This window comes from Phoca vitulina, unplaced genomic scaffold (assembly GCF_004348235.1).
Source record: "Phoca vitulina isolate PV1807 unplaced genomic scaffold, GSC_HSeal_1.0 scaffold87, whole genome shotgun sequence".
Lineage (NCBI taxonomy): Eukaryota > Metazoa > Chordata > Mammalia > Carnivora > Phocidae > Phoca > Phoca vitulina.
Genome location: NW_022589790.1, coordinates 2,396,046 through 2,416,477, shown reverse-complemented (window position 1 = coordinate 2,416,477; position 20,432 = coordinate 2,396,046). Strand labels below are relative to the sequence as shown.

At 44.1% G+C, this 20,432-nt stretch overlaps 1 protein-coding gene across 1 annotated transcript; it reads right to left on the bottom strand.

Annotated features, from left to right (window-relative positions):
* Positions 1-9,671: 9,671 nt before the first annotated feature.
* LYPD8 (LY6/PLAUR domain containing 8) lies at positions 9,672-19,073 on the bottom strand. The gene is made up of 6 exons (XM_032395773.1): positions 19,019-19,073; positions 18,502-18,636; positions 15,642-15,794; positions 14,031-14,168; positions 10,225-10,230; positions 9,672-9,958 (listed from the first exon to the last, which is right to left on the bottom strand). The coding sequence occupies exons 1-6, from the start codon at positions 19,071-19,073 to the stop codon at positions 9,672-9,674; spliced, it is 774 nt and encodes a 257-aa protein (XP_032251664.1).
* Between the last annotated feature and the right edge of the window lie 1,359 nt (positions 19,074-20,432).

The window sequence follows — 20,432 nt, the reverse complement described above, 5'->3', positions numbered from 1 at the left end:
CAGGACAGGAGGGATGCAGGGAAAGGAACAGTAAAGATGCAGGAAAAGCTGGTAAAAGGTGAGTTATTGAGCCAGCTAACACTCTGTAGAACTCACTTCAGAGTTAGGCCTACCAAGGGGCACCTATCTACCAGCTTTCATCCCATGCTGATGGAGGCTAGTCCCAAATAAAGTTCCCAGAACTTCCAGCTAACCCTGACTATGTGGGATGAGTCTGCTGAGCCCTCAGATAGACAGCTGCATAAAAAGTGGGGAGCCCACAGTAATGGACTTGAGGGTCTGGCACCAGAACCTCACTCTATTTTTCCTTATAACTCTCTCCCCAAGTTTTCTTTCTTTGTCTTTATAACTAAAAATCTGAGAACTTTCTCTCCATTTGTGGGTTCCATCTCTTTTCTTGGCCTCTGTCTCTCAGCCTTCACTAGTCCTGGAATCAAAAGTTTCTAAGGTAACTCTGCAGAAAGGCAATGACTGTATCTTTTTATGGCTCACTGAACAACGTCCCCGAAGACAAAAGCATCAAGTGAGAGCACCTGAGTTTTGGTTGTTATATAAATGAGTTATAAATGTCCTCTGTGTATTGTATTGGCTCATAGGTTATTTATTTCTTCATGGCAAGCTGAGACCTTTAGCTCAAAAGCCTGCTATCACCAAACTCAAAATTTTAATTATTTTTAAAATAGCCCAAACAAGCAAAATGTTAGCCATTTAGAGACTGCTTTTGTATACTACCATGAAACCTCACCCAACAGCATTTAGATAGGGTCTTGCAGTTGTAAGGCCCCAATTTGTTAAGCCCCTTCAGTGTTCTCTGACCTAGAGACTCCCCATCATGTTGTTGAGTGTCATCACTCAAATGTGTAAGCCCCTCCTCTGATCCCCTCTGCCCAGGGAGTTCCCTTGCCATTTTCCCTTCTAAATAGTCTCTCCCCATTCTGGGAAAGACTTCCCAGTCATGTAGCCTTATCCATGTCCTATCAATAAAAAAGCTACCTTTCATGGTCATATCTTTTTCCATGATTAGTCCCAAATCCCTTGGACCACTTATAGTGTGGTAGAAGAATGGATACAAAATTTACAAGAGGGCAAGGAGGGCAGACTTCTCCACTCCCTGCTCTTTCTCATCCCCCACAGCAGCTGCTGTAAGCCCCTCACAGATGGGATGTGAGGCAGGACCCTCCTCCTTGGCCAGACCCTCCTCTACCAGGAAGGAGAGCAATGCAACTGAAACCTCAGACTCCAGCCAAATGTCCTCCTGACTTTTGCCAATTGTATGAGATGAGGTAAGTTACTGAGCAATCAGTGTTTCCTACACAGTGACCCTGAGCATGTGCCAAAGGTGACTGACTTGCTAACAATAAGGTAACATGGTAGGTGGCTCAGAAAGGGTGAAAATGCAAAGTTACCTAGAAAGAAACAGAATGCTCACATAAGCAGACACTTGATCATAAAATTGTCATATCCAATAGACTTGTCCCAGAAGAAATCTGGGGCAGAACAATCCAAAAGTGTGTTGACTATTGATCAAAAGCCAGAAGTTGAAAATAGAGCTACCCTATGACCCATCAATTGCACTATTAGGGATTTACCCAAAGGTAAAGAAAACAGAAATAAATCTTCATGACTTTAGATTTGCAATGGCTTTTTTTCTTTTTTTTTAATTTATCTTATTTTATTTAAATTCAATTAATTAACATATAGTGTCAGATGTAGAGTTCAGTTATTCATCAGGTTGCATATTACACCCAGAGCTCTTTTTTTATTATTCTTATTTAAATTCAATTAGCCAACATATATTACATCATTAGTTTCAGATGTAGTGTTCAATAATTCATCAGTTGCGTGTAACATCACATACTTTCCTTAACGACCATCACCCAGTTACCCCATCCCCCCACCCACTACCCCTCCAGCAACCCTCAGTTTGTTTTTTATAGTTAATAGTCTCTTAGGGTTTGTCTCCCTCTCTGGAATTTCATCTTATTTTATTCTTCCCTCCTTTCCCCTATGATCCTTTGTTTTGTTTAAGTTCCACATATGAGTGAAACCATATGATAATTGTCTTTCTCTGATTGACTTATTTCACTCAGCATAATACCCTCCAGTTCCATCCACGTCAATGTAAATGGTAAATATTCATCCTTTCTGATGGCTGAGTAATATTCCAGTGTGTGTGTGTATGTGTGTGTTTGTGTGTGTGTGACATATTCTTTATCCATTCATCTGTTAATGGACATCAGAGCTCTTTCCATAGTTTGGCTATTGTGGGCATTACTGCTATAAACATTGGGGTGCAGGTGGCCCTTCAAATAAGAACATTTCTATCCTTTGGGTAAATCCCTAGTAGTACAATTGCTGGGTTGTAAGGTAGCTCTATTTTTAACTTTTTGAGGAACCTCCATACTGTTTTCCAGAGTGGCTGCACCAGTTTGCATTCCCACCAACAGTGCAAGAGGGTTCCCCTATCTTCACATCCTCACTAACACCTGCTGTTTCTTGTGTTGTTAATTTTAGCCATTCTGACAGGTGTGAGGTGGTATCTCATCATGGTTTTGATTTGTATTTCCCTGATGATGAGTGATGTTGAGCATCTTTTCATGAGTCTGTTAGTCATCTGGATGTCTTCTTTGGAAGAATGTCTATTCATGTCTTCTGCCCATTCCTTAACTGGATTATTTGTTTTTTGGGTGTTCTTTACAGATTTTGGATACTAACCCTTTATCAGATATGTCATTTGCAAATGTCTTCTCCCATTCCATACATTGCCTTTTAGTGGGTTTGGTTTGTTTTTTGTTTTTTGTTTTTTTTGCCTTTTGGTTTTGTTGATTGTTTCCTTCACTGCTCTTTATCTTGATGAAATCCCAATAATTCATTTTTGCTTTTGTTTCCCTTGCCTCCAGAGACATGTCTAGTAGGAAGTTGCTGTGGTCCAGGTCAAAGAGGTTCCTGCTTGTGTTCTCCTCTAGGATTTTGATGGATTCCTGTCTCACATTTAGGTCTTTCATCTGTTTTGGATTTATTTTGTGTATGGTGTAAGAAAATGGTCCAGTTTCATTCTTCTGCATGTTGCTGTCCAGTTTTCCCAACTTGAGTGAAGTAAAATATGTGTTATACTTTTGTAAATTTAAAAGACACACTACTGATATGATTATAGTATTTGTTTCTGCACCTATTAAATCAAAATGAAAAAAAAATTGAAGGACAAAGAACTGAAATTCAACAGAATAATAGGGGAAAGGCATTAAAAGACAAAATATGTAAGATCTACATAAAATCCTTGTAGCCTTTAAACATGTGGAAAATATTCATACTCCATAACTAGAGAAATACAAATGAAAACACCACAGTGATACAGTTTCCCACCTATCAGACTAGCAAAACATTACAATGTAAAATGACACATTCTTTGGCCAGGCTGTGGGGAAACAAGCCCCACATAAACTGCTGGTGGAATGCAGATCAGCATAGCCCTTCAAGAGGGGAATTTGACAAACTTAACTAAACTACATATGCACTTAACGTTTCTTTGACTCACTTCTAGGAATCTACCCTGAAGACATACCTCTAGCAATTTGACATACGTATGCCCTGAGGCATTCGTTGAGGCATTTTTTTCTGATTGCAAAATATTGGAATAACCTAAACACCCTTACAGTGTGGAGAGGTTGCAAAGCCACACCCTGGAGCCTTGAGCAGCCCTAGAGCAGAATGAGGAGACACCATGAATGAATGCCAAGAGATTTCCAAAATGTACTGTGAAGAGAAAAGCAAAGTTGTGGAAAGCTATCTACAGTAAGCTACCCTATGCTGGCTGTTCTTAACTTGTTGATGTCTGCAAAGCCAAGATGACTAGACAGAGTGACCAGGACAACAATCAGGTCCAAGAGAGGTCTCAGTCCCACAGGAGGTCCTTTGCTGGAGGGGACTGTTCCTCACCAAAGTGTAGACAGGCTCTTTCTAGGAGGAAGTCCTGGATGGTAAGCCCTCAGGCTGAATACAATCCTCTGCAGCTCAGCCTGGACTTTTTCCAAGCTCCCTAGGGTGCTTGGGTCTCAAAAATGGTGAGAGTGAGGGGAACAGAGAGAGAGGATGGGGAGAAGTTGGGGAACAGAGAATCCTTTTGCCAAGAAGGTCCCTGACCCTCAGGAAGAAAATAAATAAGTAAACAAGCAAACAAATAAAAACTTGGTTCATCCAGGCAAAAATCGACTAATTTACAGAGAAACAACAGAAATTATTCAATGTAAGAAGTGAAAAAAGAAAAACTTTAGTTTCTATACTGTGTACAGTTCATAAGGGAAGAGAAAATGGAAGTAGATCAGCTGAGCTTGGGGAACACAAATGAGGCAGTAAACTCCAAAGAGAAAAGTGAGATGAAGAGCTGAGGTAGGAAGAAAGGCAGTGAGAGTCCACTCCAAGCTGACATGAAAACTAAGTACCCTAATGCAGGAGCACTGGGATGCCAAGCCCCTCCCTCAGTTGAGGAAGAAGCTTGGCCATCTCCAGCCCGCCCCCCCCAGGTTACCATGCTTACTTGAGACCACAAGTACTCCCAAGTTCTGTATTACTCACCACGTATCTGCCTTGAAGCCTGCAGAGGCTAATGCCTGAGCCCAAGTCCTCCTTGTGACTACAAGGTTCTGAAGGGACACAGACAGGGAGGAATCTGAGGGCTCCTGAAGCCAGGGAAGCCAACTCACTCAAAGACCCAGCTGCTCACACAGAGGGGCAAACACACTCCTTGGCTCTTCCTCCATTTTGTAGTCAGGGAGAATGGGATCTGATCCTAGAACATACATGTGTGCTAAGGTACCTGACCTCTGCAAGTTTTGCTCACGGGGACAACCAGGTATTATCTACCTCCTTGAGAATAAAGTGTGGCACAGAGCCAGCTGTTCAGAGGGAGCATTGACTTCTATATCATCACCACTGTTACCATAATTGTTAGTTCTGCTATTGGGTTAACTCCAAATCACACAGAGGGGGCCTGGGTCTGGACCTGCACCTGTGCCTGAAGGGCATGGTTCATTGATGTGTCTAAGGGGTCCTCAACCCCCGATTCAGTCTCCTTATCTTTCTTCCTCACAGATTCTTCCTAGTTTTCTCACCCACCTTCTGGTTTAGCTTTCTCATGAGCCCTCCGTCCAGGCAGCATCCCCAATAAGGGGTCAGAACCCACCTCCTGCTTAAGGGTTGATGTTCAAGGAGCATGGAAGCCCCCCACACTTCATCCTGCTTTAAAACCCACTTTTGGGTCACCTGGGTGGCTCAGTCTGTTAAGCGTTCAACTCAGATCATGATCTCAGGGTCATGAGATCGAGCCCCACATCAGGCTCCATGCTCAGAGAGTAGTCTGCTTGAGAATTCCTCTCTCTCTCTTCCTCTACCCCTCCCCCTTTTTGCACATGCTCTTTCTCACTAAAATCGATCAATCTTTAAAAAAAAGTAAAAAACCACTTCTGGGAATGGTTCACTGTGAGTCCCTAGCATCAAAATTTAACTGATTGTTCTCCTTCTCTTTTCCTGAGATACTGTACTTGAAGCCTTCTATCTCTTGTTAACTTTGTTAGTGACAGCACTTTCGGGAAGACAAGAACCTCTGGAATCACTTGGCCAAAGTAGCTGGTCTCTCCAGCCTAAGAGCAACCACACCCTGAGCCCTCTGCCCATCCTGCCTGAGACTTCCCTTTCCTCAACCCTCCTCACTCTGATGCTCAGATCTACAATCACACTCGGATGCTTAAGACCTTTGCAGAACATCTCAAGACCAGCATCCCTCTCACATATTCACTCATCCAGTTAAAAATGAACATTGATGAGATTTACAATGATTAGTGGTTTTAGCTTTAATTCAGTTCATATTTCAGACCAAGTATTTGGAGATTTATTTCAGATCATAATTCAACCAAGAGGTGCTATATCCAGCCCACAAAGAACAGAGCCCCACACCCTCCTTCTGTCTTCCCAGTTGAGGCACTGAGTAGATGGAAGGGATTGAAGTCTGGTGGAAATTGTCCTGTGATTTCCCCCTTCCATGGTGCAGAGTTGTTGCTGGGAATATTTGACTCCCCCCAACCCAGAGTCATTGCTTTGCATCCAGGTGGTTACTAACTGCTCAGCTTAATGGAATGTGAGCAGAAGAGCTGCCTGTCACTTACTAAAGGGGACAGTGGAGATGCAGGTACATGCCTGGGGCTGTAGTAGGATGTACTACAAGGGATACTAGGGGAGCTCAGGGGGTGGGAGGAACACTTGTATCTTTACTGGAGGAGTGGGCCTGTTTATCAAAATTCATCAGTCTGCATGCATGCATTTTATTATATGTAAATCATACCTGAATAAAGCTGATTCTAAATAAAACAAAATAACCTAGGCAAAAAAAGCTTTACAAACTGTAAAGTGCTATGGAAAGACAAGGCAGTGGTTTGTGATTAGTCCAGTTGTACAGTGAGGGTGTAGAATTCTGTGGAGCTTCTCAGACATAAGGGCTTATCCTGGAGCCTAGACCAGGACTAAGGAAGAATTGGCAGCAAAGGGCCTTATCTCAGTGGGAAGCCCAAGACCTGGTACCAGAGGACAAGAGTCTGGAATTAAGCATGGACAACTAGGGGAACTAAGGTAGACATTAAGCGCAAGTGGTGCTTAGTCCTCTTCCCTACTCTGGGTGAGGAGTCAGGAGCCATCAGTGCAAATAGAAGTGCATTTCTAGGATATGAATTACTCTTGATTATAGCAGGATAACAGAGCATCTGCCTGGGCAGGTCTCCACTACTTCTCTGTTTAAACTTCCTCCTTGTCCTATCATTCAGCTGTCTTTCCACCTGCACCCTGCAGTCTGGGAGAGCGCCCCAGAATGGAAACCTAACCCCACTCCCCCAGAATGGAAACCTAACCTCACTTCTACTCATATGCTCATGCTGCAGCTCTGCTCATCTCTCAGTCTAAAGCCAGAGTCCTTGCAACATGCAGAGACCTCCTGGGATCTGGCCTTGCTCACCCTCCAACTGCCATCCCAATTCTCAGTATCCTGGTTTCCATTCCTATGTGACTCTTTGCAGTTGACCAAAATTACCACTGCTTCCTCACATCAATGCTGAGCTTGGGGGATTCCAGGAGGTTTTAGGAACAGATCAGCTCCAGTGGTGCTCCTGGCTGACTGGAGTAGACAGCCATGTGGGGGTGCAGATGAGCCTTGGTATGGTCTATAGGGTCATGATGGCATGAGCCATGAAGTGTATAGGGAGGGGTGAGATGAGAGAGGGAATCCTGGGACATGAAAGCAGTGAGATCAGCATGGTTTGAGGGGCGTGGGCCAGGTATGTGCCTTCCACATCACCATTTCTGATTGTTCCCCTCTCCCTGAAGCATGTGGGGAGCCACTTTCAAACTGGAGTAATTTACTAATGGCTGGTATTTACTCATTGCCAAGAAGAACTATGTTGGCAGCTCTCACAGACCCATGTGACAGGCATTAACACTATCCCTGCAGTGCAGGTGGGAAACTGAGGCACAGTAAGGTGACTTATGTTGCCCAATGTTCCAGGGCTGAAATTTGAAGCCATACTCCCTGGCTCTAGACCATTGAATCATATTGCCTCTGAGGCAAAGTCTTAGAAGTGGCTGTGGATAAACTACTTCCTCCTAGGCCATGTAATTCAGTTCTACCAATGATATGAGCATAAGTGATGGATGCCTCTGCCAGGGCTGGCCCTAGAGCATGCTGTGTAGCCCTCTAGGCTCTCCCTGTCTCTCCACTTGTCAGCCAGCTGGATGCAGAACACTTAACTGAGAGCCCAAGGAGTTCCGTGGCATGGGGCAACCATGAGATAAAAGGAGCCTGGTTTCCTTCTCACTCTCGGAGGATAGCTTCTAAGGACAGTCACCCAGTCAGGAACATCTGTACAGGTTTAAGTGAGAAATGAACTATCATTGTATTAAATTCCTTTGCTTGTATTAAAAAGATTTTTTGACTAAGACCTATTTGTTATAGCAGCACAACTTAGTCTATTATTAATGACAAAGGGGAAAAATAATAACTTTACAGTAGAGAAACCTGGCAGATACCACTTCAACCAAACAAGCAACGTTAATACCAGCAGCGATACAACACATCAACATCATATACCTCCTGATAAGACCCACTGAGAAAGACACAATATTTCTGTGGGATTCTTGCCAAAAATGCATAACCTCAATCTTATGATGACAAAACTTGAGGCAAGCTCAAATTGAAGGACATTCTGAAAAATAACTGGCCAGTAAAGGAAAAACTCCAGAACTGTCACAGATTGTAGAAGCCTAAGGAAACATAGCAATTAAATGCAAAGAATTGGATCCTGGACCAGAAAAAGGACATTAGTAAAAGTTGGTGAAATGTGAAGATCTATTAGTTAATAATATTGTGTTAAGGCTAATTTCTTGGTTTCAGTAATTGTAGTGTGTTATGTAAGATGCAAACATGAGACGAAGCTGCATGAGGGGGTTCTAGAATTCTCTGTGCTATTTTTGCAACTTTTTGTTAAGTCTAAAATTATCTTGAAATAAAAAGATAAAATAAATACATAAACAAGAATAAAATGAGACAAAATCAGAGATGGAGACAAACCGTAAGAGACTCTTAACTGTAGGAAACAAACCGAGGGTTGCTGGAGGGGAGGTGGATGGGGGGATTGGTTTGGTAACTGGGTGATGGGCATTAAGGAGGCACTTGATATATTGAGCACTGGGTGTTATATGCAACTGATGAATCGCTAAACTCTACCCCTGTAACTAATAATACACCGCATGTTAACGTGGATGTGGTGATGAGCTACCTCCAGGTTGTCTTTCTGGCAGCTTTGCTCTTGATGCATTGTTAGCAAGTCTGGACAATAAAGACACACACTGGTTTACACCTTTAAAATTTTTTATTACAGAAAATGCCATTCTTCCAAGTCCAGGTCAAGGCCCACTTTATTTGTCAAACCTGGACTTCTGTACGTATTGTATTAAATAGCTTTCTTGCTCCCTGGGTATCTGATATGGAGTCAAAACTCTGCCTTTGATTGTAGGTTCTCTGAGAAGGGGGACTGGGGCTCTGTAGCTATGTTCCATTCTGTACAAGGCTATGCGATATCTGGTCAGCCTGAGCACCAACGGCATTATGTCTCTGCCTAGGAGGCTAGGCAGGGGAGTCTGCCAGCCTTCAGCAGCCCTTCTGCACCCCTGTTTGGGTCTTGTGGACCATGTCACTGTGGGCCTGTGACCAGAGCCAGGACAATCACTGAAGGCGCAGATATAGTGCTAGGGTCAACTCAGGGCATTACAGGCATGGCACCGCCTCAGTGCGTGGGTGGAGACGGTGGCAGGTCAGTCCCCAGAAGTGCAGGGCTGTAGGCAGAAAATGCCAACAAGGTGAAAGGGTCTGTTTCTCAGAAGCAAGTTGGGCAGGGATTTGGGAGGTCCTGGGAGCCCACACACTAAGGTGCACAGATTTCAAATGCAAGGAACTGGGAGGTGATGCTGGATAGCAGCTCAAAGGAACCTGTGAGGACAGACTTGGCCAGCCTGTGAACAGTGCTTCAGTAATGGAGAAAAACGTGGCTGTCGCAGGGCTTTGCCTGAGGGTTATGGCTGCTAGTTACTGAGCAGTTAACAGGGGAGAGGTGAAACAGTTGAGGGCAGGATGGATCTCAGAAGAGCAGCCCCAGCAGGAGGAGGCTGACAAAGGCCGCAGGGGTGAAGGAGACTTTGGAGCCCGTGTCCGGGGTGGTGAGCTCATTGGAGGTGGGCGCTGAGGAGGCGTTGGAGCTGCTAGCAGGAGGGGTGGGCAGGGGGGCAGTCGAGGAGGAGTTAGCACTGTCTACACACTCAAACTTTCGGAAGATGACTCCTCCAACTGTCCGGTTCTCAGCAGACAGGAACTGACAGGTGGAGTTACTGATGTTGGAACAGCCTCTCAGCACGAGCTTCTTAGTCTCTGTGAACGCAGTGGAGACAATAAGGACTTCATAGCCCTCTCACCCTTCCTCCACAGGCCTCCCAGCAACCTGTTATAGGTCTGGTCCTAAAACAGGGGCCTGGAGGAAGGAGCCCAGGGTCAAGAACACCAAACGGTCATGGCAGAGGAACCATGAAGGTCAGAGCCCAGACGCCCTCCCCCACCTAAAACCAAAAGAAACTGAGGCTCCAGAAGGTGGATGCAAGTCTGACCTCACAGATGAAGGTCAGAAATGGGCCTGGGACTCAAGTCTCCAATGTTTTCCTGAGGAGCCAGCAGGTGATAAAATCTGGGGATGGGCTCAGACACCCTGGGGCCCTATGCTCTCAATCCAGGAAGGACTCCTCCCAGACTCCCCTCCTCCAGGCTCTGCTTTCCACCCCCACTCTTCTCTGGACCTGAGTTCTCTCTGCCTGAGTTTTCTCTGAGAAGGGGAAAATAGCTGGAGGTGATCTTAATTCTAAGTCTGAATTATATTGTGTTTAACACTGTTTTAAGGTGCAGATCCTAGGAAAAGGCCAAGGGAATTTGCAAGCAAAATGTGGTTGTGACTGCAGCTCCCTGTACTGAGCTCGTACTATGTGCGAGCAGTGCTCTGTTGGCTACAGAAACAGGCCTGGAGAACAGGAGGCTCACGGGGGAGCAAGGCACGGAGGAGGGGACGGGCTACTCATCAGAAGGGCTACAAACTTGTTCCGAGAAGGAAAGAGAAACCTCCAAATCCCTTTGAAGAAAACAATTAATTCCTTTTTTATAGCAAATAGCAGTGCTGGAGACTGAATTACAGTGAGCTAGAAAAATGTGCTGCGTGGCACATGTCTACAGTATTGAAAAAAAAAAAAAAAAGTGACCTTGGGCAAAAATAAAGAAAGAAACAAACCCTACATGGGGCGCCTGGGTGGCTCAGATGGTTAAGTCTCTGCCTTTGGCTCTGGTCATGATCCCAGGGTCCTGGGATCGAGCCCCACATCAGGCTCCCTGCTCAGTGGGGAGTCTGCTTCTCCCTCTCCCTCTGCCTGCCACTCCCCCTGCTTGTGTTCCCTCTCTCGCTGTCTGTCAAATAAATAAAATTAAAAATAAATAAATAAATAAATGTGTAGACTTGGGGCAGCTGGGTGGCTCAGTCATTAAGCACCTGCCTTCAGCTCAGGTCATGATCCCAGGGTCCTGGGATCGAGCCCCCCATCGGGCTCCCTGCTCGGCGGGAAGCCTGCTTCTCCCTCTCCCTCTGCCTCTCTCCCTGCTCATGCTCGCTCTCTCTCTCTGTATCTCTGTGTCTCAAATGAATAAATAAAATCTTTTAAAAAAAAAGTTTAAAAAAATCCTACCACTTGGTTTATTCGTTTTAAAAATATCTTTAACGGGGCGCCTGGGTGGCTCAGTCGTTAAGCGTCTGCCTTCGGCTCAGGTCATGATCCCGGGGTCCTGGGATGGAGTCCCACATCTGGCTCCTGGCTCAGCAGGGAGTCTGCTTCTCCCTCTGCCCCCACCCCCCATATCCTCAGACATAGCTTAAGAATTAAACTTTAGAGCTGGGTAGACATCCTAGGGAGTTTAAAATTTTTTTAAAAATCTTGAAATGCATATTACTAAGTGCAGTAAATCTAGTGAAAAGGCTACAGACTATATGATTCCAAATATATGATATTCTGATAAAAGCAAAATTATGGAGAGAATACAAAGATCAGAGGTTGCCAGGGGTTAGAGATTAATAGAGCACAGAGGATTTTTAGGACGTGAAGTTACTCTGTGTGATACTGTAATGGTAGATTATACTCACTCTACAAGTGTCAAAACCCATAGAATATGCAACATAAACAGTAACCCTATTGTAAACCTTGGACTCTGGATGATAATGATGCATCAATGTAGGTTCATGGATTCATGTAGGTACCATTTTAGTGGGGAATGTTGACGGGGGGGAGGTATGTATGTGTTGGGACAGGGGTATGTGGGAAATCTCTCTACCTTCCTCTCAATTCTGCTGTGAACTTAAAACTGTTCTAAAAATAAATTTTATTTATTTTTTTAAGTTGAAAAGGGTTCAAGATACTTGAAGTGTTTGGCCCCACTGAGAAACCTGCAATTACAGTTAAGCATGGATTTCTAGTACTACAATTGCCATTAATAAAAGTTGAAATCAAATTGTACCTGGGTGTTGGTGCTCTTAAACTGTTATTATTCTGAGCCATTTTGTGGCAGAGACTGGCTAGCTGTTCATTTTAGCTTCATGTCTCTTCCTTTCCTGCTGGACCTCTACTAAACCCCATTAGACTGCATTTCCACCCTCCAGTGAAGTTTTGGTCCCGGCCAACGGAATGTGAGTGAGAGTGATGCACGTGCTTCCAGGCTTTGCCTGTAAAAACCTTCCTGCCTTAGCTGGTGCAGCCACTCTGGAAAACAGTATGGAGGTTCCTCAAAAAGTTGAAAATAGAGCTACCATATGATCCAGCAATTGCACTACTGGGTATTTACCCCAAAGATACAAAAGTAGGGATCCGAAAGGGTACGTGCACCCTGATGTTTATAGCAGCAATGTCCACAATAGCCAAACTGTGGAAAGAGCCAAGATGTCCATCGACAGATGAATGGATAAAGAAGAGGTGGTATATATATACAATGGAATATTATGCAGCCATCAAAAGGAATGAGATTTTGCCATTTGCAACGATGTGGATGGAACTGGAGGGTATTATGCTGAGCAAAATAAGTCAAACAGAGAAAGACATGTATCATATGACCTCACTGATATGAGGAATTCTTAATCTCAGGAAACAAACTGAGGGTTGCTGGAGTGGTGGGGGGTGGGAGGGATGGGGTGACTGGGTGATAGACACTGGGGAGGGTATGTGCTCTGGTAAGCGCTGTGAATTGTGCAAGACTGTTGAATCTCAGATCTGTACCTCTGAAACAAATAATGCAATATATGTTAAGGAAAAAAAAAGAAGAAGAAGAAGAAGATAGCAGGAGGGGAAGAATGAAGGGGGGGAAATCGGAGGGGTAGACGAACTATGAGAGATGATGGACTCTGAAAAACAAACTGAGGGTTCTAGAGGGGAGGGGACTGGGAGGATGGGTTAGCCTGGTGATGGGTATTGAGGAGGGCATGTTCTGCATGGAGCACTGGGTGTTATGCACAAACAATGAATCATGGAACACTACATCTAAAACTAATGATGTAATGTACGGGGATTAACGTAACAATAAAAAAATATGGTCCAAAAAAAAAAAACCTTCCTGCCTTCCTCCACTCCCCGTCTTCCCCCACCAGATGCTGAGAGGCAAAGAATACAGCAGGGAGGGGCCAAGTCCTGGGTGGGTGGGGGCCAGAGCTTCCAGATGGAAAGAACACAGGCCCCGGGACCCTGCAAAAAACTGCCATATGAGCAAGAAATAAACATCTGTTACATTGAGGAAGAGGATTTAGAGGTTGCTCTTTAACAGTAATGAACTTACCCTAACTAATAAATACATTATTCTTTAAATAGGCATAACATCTGCCTACTTAAAGAATAATATATGTATTAGTTTTGTATTTTATACCAGTTAATTTGTATTTCATAATGGCTTATATCAAATTATTTCTGTAGAAAAGAACAATTGGTTGAATATTAAAGCCCAATCCGACTCTTTCAGTCAGGTGACCCAAGTTGTCATAAGCCAGCACCTCTCAGTGACAGGTAGAGAAAAAAATGTAGGGATAAAAGGAAATAAAAGTCAAACCCACACACCCACAGAACAATGCAACCTAGTAAAGTAAATGTCAGGAATGACATGAGGCACTAAATGAGCCTGGCTTGATTATAAGCCACAGGAGAACAGGGTTCAAGAGATGGACAGCTCAGGAGGAATGGTTCTGGACTAAGGAGGCAGAAATAGCAACCAGCCCAAGGCTACATTAACAGCCTCATTATCTCAAAGGCATTCTGACTTTATCCTTTTATCCTACTAACCTCCCCCAGGCTTCTATTGTTAACCCAGAACTTATTACCCAAGGTTTAATATGTTTTCAACTCAAGTCCCATAATGGAATTGAAACCCCAAGACGTACCAGTCTTAAATTCTGCAACTAGATTGACACACCGTTCTTCTTTATAACATTTCCTGTGTTGCACATTACAGGAACTTTCATTAGATCCATAACAGGCAAGACACTCTGTGTTGCTGGACACATCTTCCAGGGGAGGAGCTGGTAGAATAAGAATCATTAATTTAGAACAGAGTTATAACATAGAACATGGTACTGCCTTGTACTGAAGGGGACAAGCAAGCAAAGCTGCTGGCCAGAGAGATCTTGAGAATGAGACAAATGCACGAAGACACCAGTGATCCTAACCTCATATCCCACCAACATAGTTACAGCACACAACCGCACAGACCTCCCCTTACAAAGCATCCAGTCTTCAAGAACTGTGGTCAGTGGGTGTGTTGGGCTGAGAAGGGAGAGGTAAGATTTTGATCTAAAACCAACCAATGTCCAGTGATGGATCTTAAGAAGGGCACATACTGCAATGAGCACAGGGTGTTATACACAATGAATCATGGAACACTACATCAAAAACTATTGAAGTACTGTATGGTGACTAACATAACATAATAAAAAAATAAATAAATAAAAAATAAAACCAACCAATGTCAACATTAGCCTGCTATTCTGAATATCAGCCAATAGGTGTGTAGCTATTACTAAATCTTTCTCTGAATAAATGAACATATGCCATTATTTAGCATTTAATACAAAATGATATTGAGACCCAGTTCTGCTATTAATGACCAGGACTCTAGAACTAAGGCAATTTAACTTTGTCCTTTTGGCCATGTTTTCTTCTCTTCAAAAAAAGAGAGCTTTGGTATAGACCAACGGTTCTCAAATTGTGGTCCAAGAACTCCTGGGTTATCCCCAAGAACCTTTTCGGGGAGTCCACAAATTCAAAACCATTTTCATGATAATACTAAGATGTGCCTTGCCTCTTCTACTCTCTTTCTTTCATGAATGTGCAATGGAGTTTTTGAGAGGCTACATGGCATGAGAGATTGCAACAGACTAAATGCACAAGCAAATCTGAGAACTCAGTTGTTTTCTATTAAGCCAGAAACTAAAGAGCTTTGAGAAAATATGTAATAAATGCCACTCTTCTCACTAAGTATTTTTTTGTTTTGGAAGATAGAGTTATTTCTATATAAAAATGTTATTAATGTTAACATGTAATGGGTTTATTATTTCTTGGTGAACTAAAAATAAAGATTTTAAAAATTTTTTAGAAATTCTTTGAATTTTTAAGATTTCTAATACTGTAAATATTGATAGTATGATTCATATAAATCAAATTTCTATAGAGTCCTCAATAATTTTGAAGATTTGGAGTCTTAAAAGAGGGCCTGAGACCACAAAGTTTGAGAAATACTAATAAGCATCTAATTCCATACAACTTGGAGTTTCTATTATTTCTGTCTGTACTGAGAAAAGAGGAAAGCATGAAAGTAGTGATGACTTTCGCATTTGTTTTTCAAGCAATTGTTGTAAGTCAGCTGTTGATGTTACCCAGATATGCAATGAAGTACTTGGACTTGAGATGTCCACCAGAAAGTGAGGACCACGGGTGGCAAAGAAAGGGAGAGAGTTGGGCGGACACAGGAAGGAAGGCACGCTGCCAGCACCCACCCAGAGCATCACTGCTGTCGTTACACTCCTTTCCTTGGCAGCACTGGCTGATAAAATGGAAGTATTCGTTATCAGACACATGGACAGTGAAGGCTTCAACCATGTCTCTCTCTTCCCTGCAGTTCTCCGCAGAGCAGGCTTTATGCTGGTATATGTTGGCTGCCCCTACACAAAGAGAAACACAGACTGTCAGCCCTGGGTAGGAGGCTTCAGAAAGGGCAGAGACCCTGCATAGTGACTGCTTCAGGCAACAGCAGAAAACACTCCCTCAGGTCAATGTGATTTCAGAGACACTGGAGAGGGTTTCCTGGCAAACAGAAAAATCCTTCCCCATGAGGTAGTTCCTTCCTTTAGCTGGAGATGAGCAAAGATGCAGGCTAAACTTCAGGTCAAAGACTGATGGAGACTGAGGGTTGCTGGAGTGGAGAGGGTAGGAGGGATGGGGAGGCTGGATGATGGACACTGGGGAGGGTACGTGCTATGGTGAGCTCTGTGAATTGTGTAAGACTGTTGAATCACAGACCTGTACCTGTGAAACAAATAATACATGATATGTTAATAAAAATAAATAAATAAATAAAGTGACAACTGAGTTAAAAAAAAAAAAAAAAAGACTGATGGGGGCTTGGAAATGGTGGTTCAGGCTGACTTTCCAAAGCCCCCTGATCAGTCTTAGCATCTCTAAAAACAGCCAAGCAGACATGATGGTCCTACGTGCAATATGATGTTAAACCTGAATACAGTCAAGCTTCTAGACCAGAGCAATTGATAACGGTAGCCAGTACCTATATGTGGCTATTTAAAATTCAGCTCTTCTGTCATATAACCATATTTCAAGTGGCCAATAGCTCGTGTGGCTACTGTATAGGACAGCATGGATATAAACATTTCCATTATTGAAGACAGTCCTACTGAGCAGCAGGGGTCCAATTTACAGGAAAATACCAGGAATAGGGGAACAAAGAAGTGACACCACAAGGAAGCAATCAACCAAAGCCAGAATATGGGACAATTATAAGACAAATGTTCCAGTTTCTCCAACAAATCAATGGTATTGAACAACAACAACAACAAAACCAACAACAACAAAAAGTGATGGTAGTTATTATAAAACAAATTAGATGTAATAGACCTAACAGCAAAATGCTGTGTGGGGATTTTGTTTGTATCCGAATTCTAACACATCAACTATAACACAACATCTGAAACAATTGGGACATTTCTAAGACGGCCTTCTAATAGAAGAAATTAAAGAATTACAGTTAATGTTCTTAGGTATATAGTGATATGGTAGTTATGTAAAAAGGAAAAAAAGAGTCCTTATCAGAGATAAATAATGAAGTATTTTTAGGGGAAATTACATGATATCAAAGTTTGCTTTAAAATACCACTGTTGGGGGGCGCCTGGGTGGCTCAGTCGTTAGGCGTCTGCCTTCGGCTCAGGTCGTGGTCCCAGGGTCCTGGGATCGAGCCCCCCGTCGGGCTCCCTGCTCCGCGGGAAGCCTGCTTCTCCCTCTCCCACTCCCCCTGCTTGTGTTCCCTCTCTTGCTGTGTCTCTCTCTGTCAAATAAATAAAATCTTTAAATAAAATAAAATAAAATAAAATAAAATAAAATAAAATAAAATACCACTGTTGGGGCACTGGGTGGCTCAGTTGTTAAGCGTATGCCTTCGGCTCAGGTCATGATCCCAGGGTCCTGGGATCGAGCCCCGCATCGGGCTCCCTGCTCCGCGGGAAGCCTGCTTCTCCCTCTCCCACTCCCCCTGCTTGTGTTCCCTCTCTCGCTGTGTCTCTCTCTGTCAAATAAATAAATAAAATCTTAAAAAATAATAAAATAAAATAAAATAATAAAATAAAATAAAATAAAAAATACCACTGCAGGGGCGCCTGGGTGTCTCAGTTGGTTGAGCTTCTGACTGTCTGACTTCAGCTCAGGTAGTGATCTCCAGATCCTGGGATCGCCCTGTGTGGGGCTCCTAGCTCAGCAGGGAGTCTGATTGTCCCTCTCCCTCTTCCTCCGCCCCTCCCTCCCACTTGTGCTCGCTCTCTCTCTCTCTTTCAAATAAATAAATAAAATCTTTTAAAAAATAAAATAAGGGGTGCCTGGGTGGCTCAGTCATTAAGCGTCTGCCTTAGGCTCAGGTCATGATCCCAAGGTCCTGCAATCGAGCCCCGCATTGGGCTTCCTGCTCTGCGGGAAGCCTGCTTCTCCTTCTCCCACTCCCCCTGCTTATGTTCCCTCTCTCGCTGTGTCTCTCTCTGTCAAATAAATAAATTAAATCTAAAAAAAAAATTTAAAAAAAAATAAAATACCATTGCAAAAAAAAAAGCAAAATGTTGATAATTTTTGACACAGGATAGTGGTTACATGGCAATTCATTATACACTTCTTCCTGCTTTTGTGTATATTTGAAAATGTCCACAATAAAAAGTTAATAAGAAATCTAAGTGCTCCAGGAGAGAGGTAACAATCATGCCAGCAGATCACCCTGGGTGAAAGCGTGTTGGATCTGGAGGAGGAAGGAGTACTGAGGGGAGGAAAGGGGGGCAGAAAAATGGAAGAATGGAAGTACCCAGAGCAAATTGCCTGCTTTGCAACTTAACGAAGAGCGGCCCCTGCTTCTCACATCCACCAATATAGGTCTAGAATGAGGTTTCAGTCAAGGGCAGCAATTCCACAAGGGCTTGTCTGCTTGCCCCTGCATTCTCATCTGACTCCTGTGTGTTGCTTCTTCTGGAAGGTGTCTTCATGACCCCATCTCTCTCCTTGCACAACCTAGCCCATCCTCAGCCTTCCTTTCCTCCCTGGCCACTCTCTCCAGCTCCTGCCCCATGCAAATCCCAGAAATGGGGGTTACGGCCTCCCAGGCTCACCTAAAGAAGAGTTGGTCACGAAACTGTTACAGCTGGCATTGGCATGTGAGGGACACTCAGTGATGTTGCTGTTGTCACAGGAGTTTGTCGATGAATTACACTGCACACAACGTAGGGATTCTGGGGAGACACGATGGACAGAACTGTCAACATTCAGGAGACACTTATAGACTGTACTCTGGACAAAGCACCACATCCATCTCAGGGCAAAAGAATAGTCTGGATGGCATCCCTTCCTTCTGGGACCCCCAAAATCTGAGACTGTGAGATGGAGCCACCCCCATTACTTTCCCCCACCATGCACCATTTCCCAGTGGAAGACCCATAGCACAGAGCGGCTCCTCTGAGGGCAGTATGCACAGAGGGGTCTCATATTCTCCACTGACCACACCCTGACATGAGAGGCCATGGGACAGGACCCCAGAACACCAAGAGTGAGAAGACTTTGATGAGGTATAAAAAGAGGTCTTCATTCCCAAAGGGTGTCAGTGGGTTCCCTCACCTACAGCTGCAACCACAAATGCTGTGATGATAGCAGCAACAAGGATACCCTTCATGGTGCAGGACCTGGTGTCTCCCGAGGATGAGGACTGTGGTGCAGAACCTTATGCCTGAAGAGACACAAAGAAGACAGTCAGGGAGCTTGCAAGGCTGCCAGGACACAACATCCCCTGGGGTTGCAGTCATACTTCAACACAGCACACAGCCCATCCTTGTGGCAGAAGGAATCAGCATTCTCAGCTGGGAGCAGAGAGCTGTGATGCAGTTTCTATGCTGCCCTTATACCTGTGCCGGTCTGGGCTTTCCCCAGTCCTGGATGCCTGCAGAAGAATCTACACACAGACACAAAACACAGCTTGGGCATTTCCTATAGCCACTTCAGATACAACATGGGCAGGCAGATGATTGCTAGCCCCACTGGGGATGGGGTCCAAGAAGAAAGCTGGGCTCTTCTCTCCCAGAGCATAATGTAGTCTTCTAGCTAATATCTTGCCACATTCAAATAATTCACTTAGGGGCTCTGTCACTGTCATCACCACCCCAATAGGCAGACACCTATTGAGCACTTACTCTATTCTGAGCACTTTATGTTCATTAATTCATGTAATGCCTTCACCCTAGCAGTCAGGGACTATTATTAGCATCACCCTCATTTCATAGGGGAAATCAAGTCCCAGAGAGATCAAATAAACCACTCCAAGTCAAGGTCACAATCCTGGGAGGTGTTAGAGTTGGGGTTGGCCCAGGCCCCTAACCACCACCCACACTGCCTCCAACAGATGTGACTCCCAGAGCCCCAGGCCTGGACACCCTCGACCTGCAGGAAGGAACCAGAGGCCCCGGCACACCTCCGACTGATGTCCACCAATCACTGGATAGCTGAAGGTTACCTGGATTCATTAGGATCCTGAATCAGAGCTCCCAGAATTTCAACTTGCCCATGTATCAAAGCAGCAAAGAGGGGCAGTATCTGGCTCTGTGTTGAGTCCTTCCCGATTGTTAGCTCATTTATCCTATAAATGGTAGCCACAAACTTCATGTGGCTACTTAAATTTAGATTCATTGAAGGAATGAAAGAAAAAAAAAAAAACATTTTGTTTCTCAGTCACCTGGCTAGGGACTACTTATTGGCCAGCACAACTTTGGAACATTCCCTTCACTACAGAAAGTCCCAGTGCACAGTGTGGCTTATTGCCCCACTTGGCATGTGAGAAACCTGCCAATGGAGAGATAAGGAAAGCTGTCCAAATTCACCCAGCCTGTTAGGTTGGGTGACTGGGACTTCATTCAGCATCCTTCCAGCTCCAAGACTGAGTTGCACCATGACAGCTACTACTTACCAAGGGAGAACTGGCCTTCACCTAGAATTTGCAGCCAGCCTCCCACCTCTCACCTCAGCACACCACACACACACC

Bases quoted from the DNA above. Each gene is read 5' to 3' on its own strand.
- LYPD8 (XM_032395773.1), bottom strand. From the start codon at position 19,073: ATGAAGGGTATCCTTGTTGCTGCTATCATCACAGCATTTGTGGTTGCA. The intron at 15,795-18,501 runs CGTAACCCCCAT...GGGCAGCCAACA, and splicing joins TTTAGGTGAGCCTGGGAGGC to TATACCAGCATAAAGCCTGC. The intron at 14,169-15,641 runs GTGGGTGCTGGC...TTATTCTACCAG, and splicing joins CGACAGCAGTGATGCTCTGG to CTCCTCCCCTGGAAGATGTG.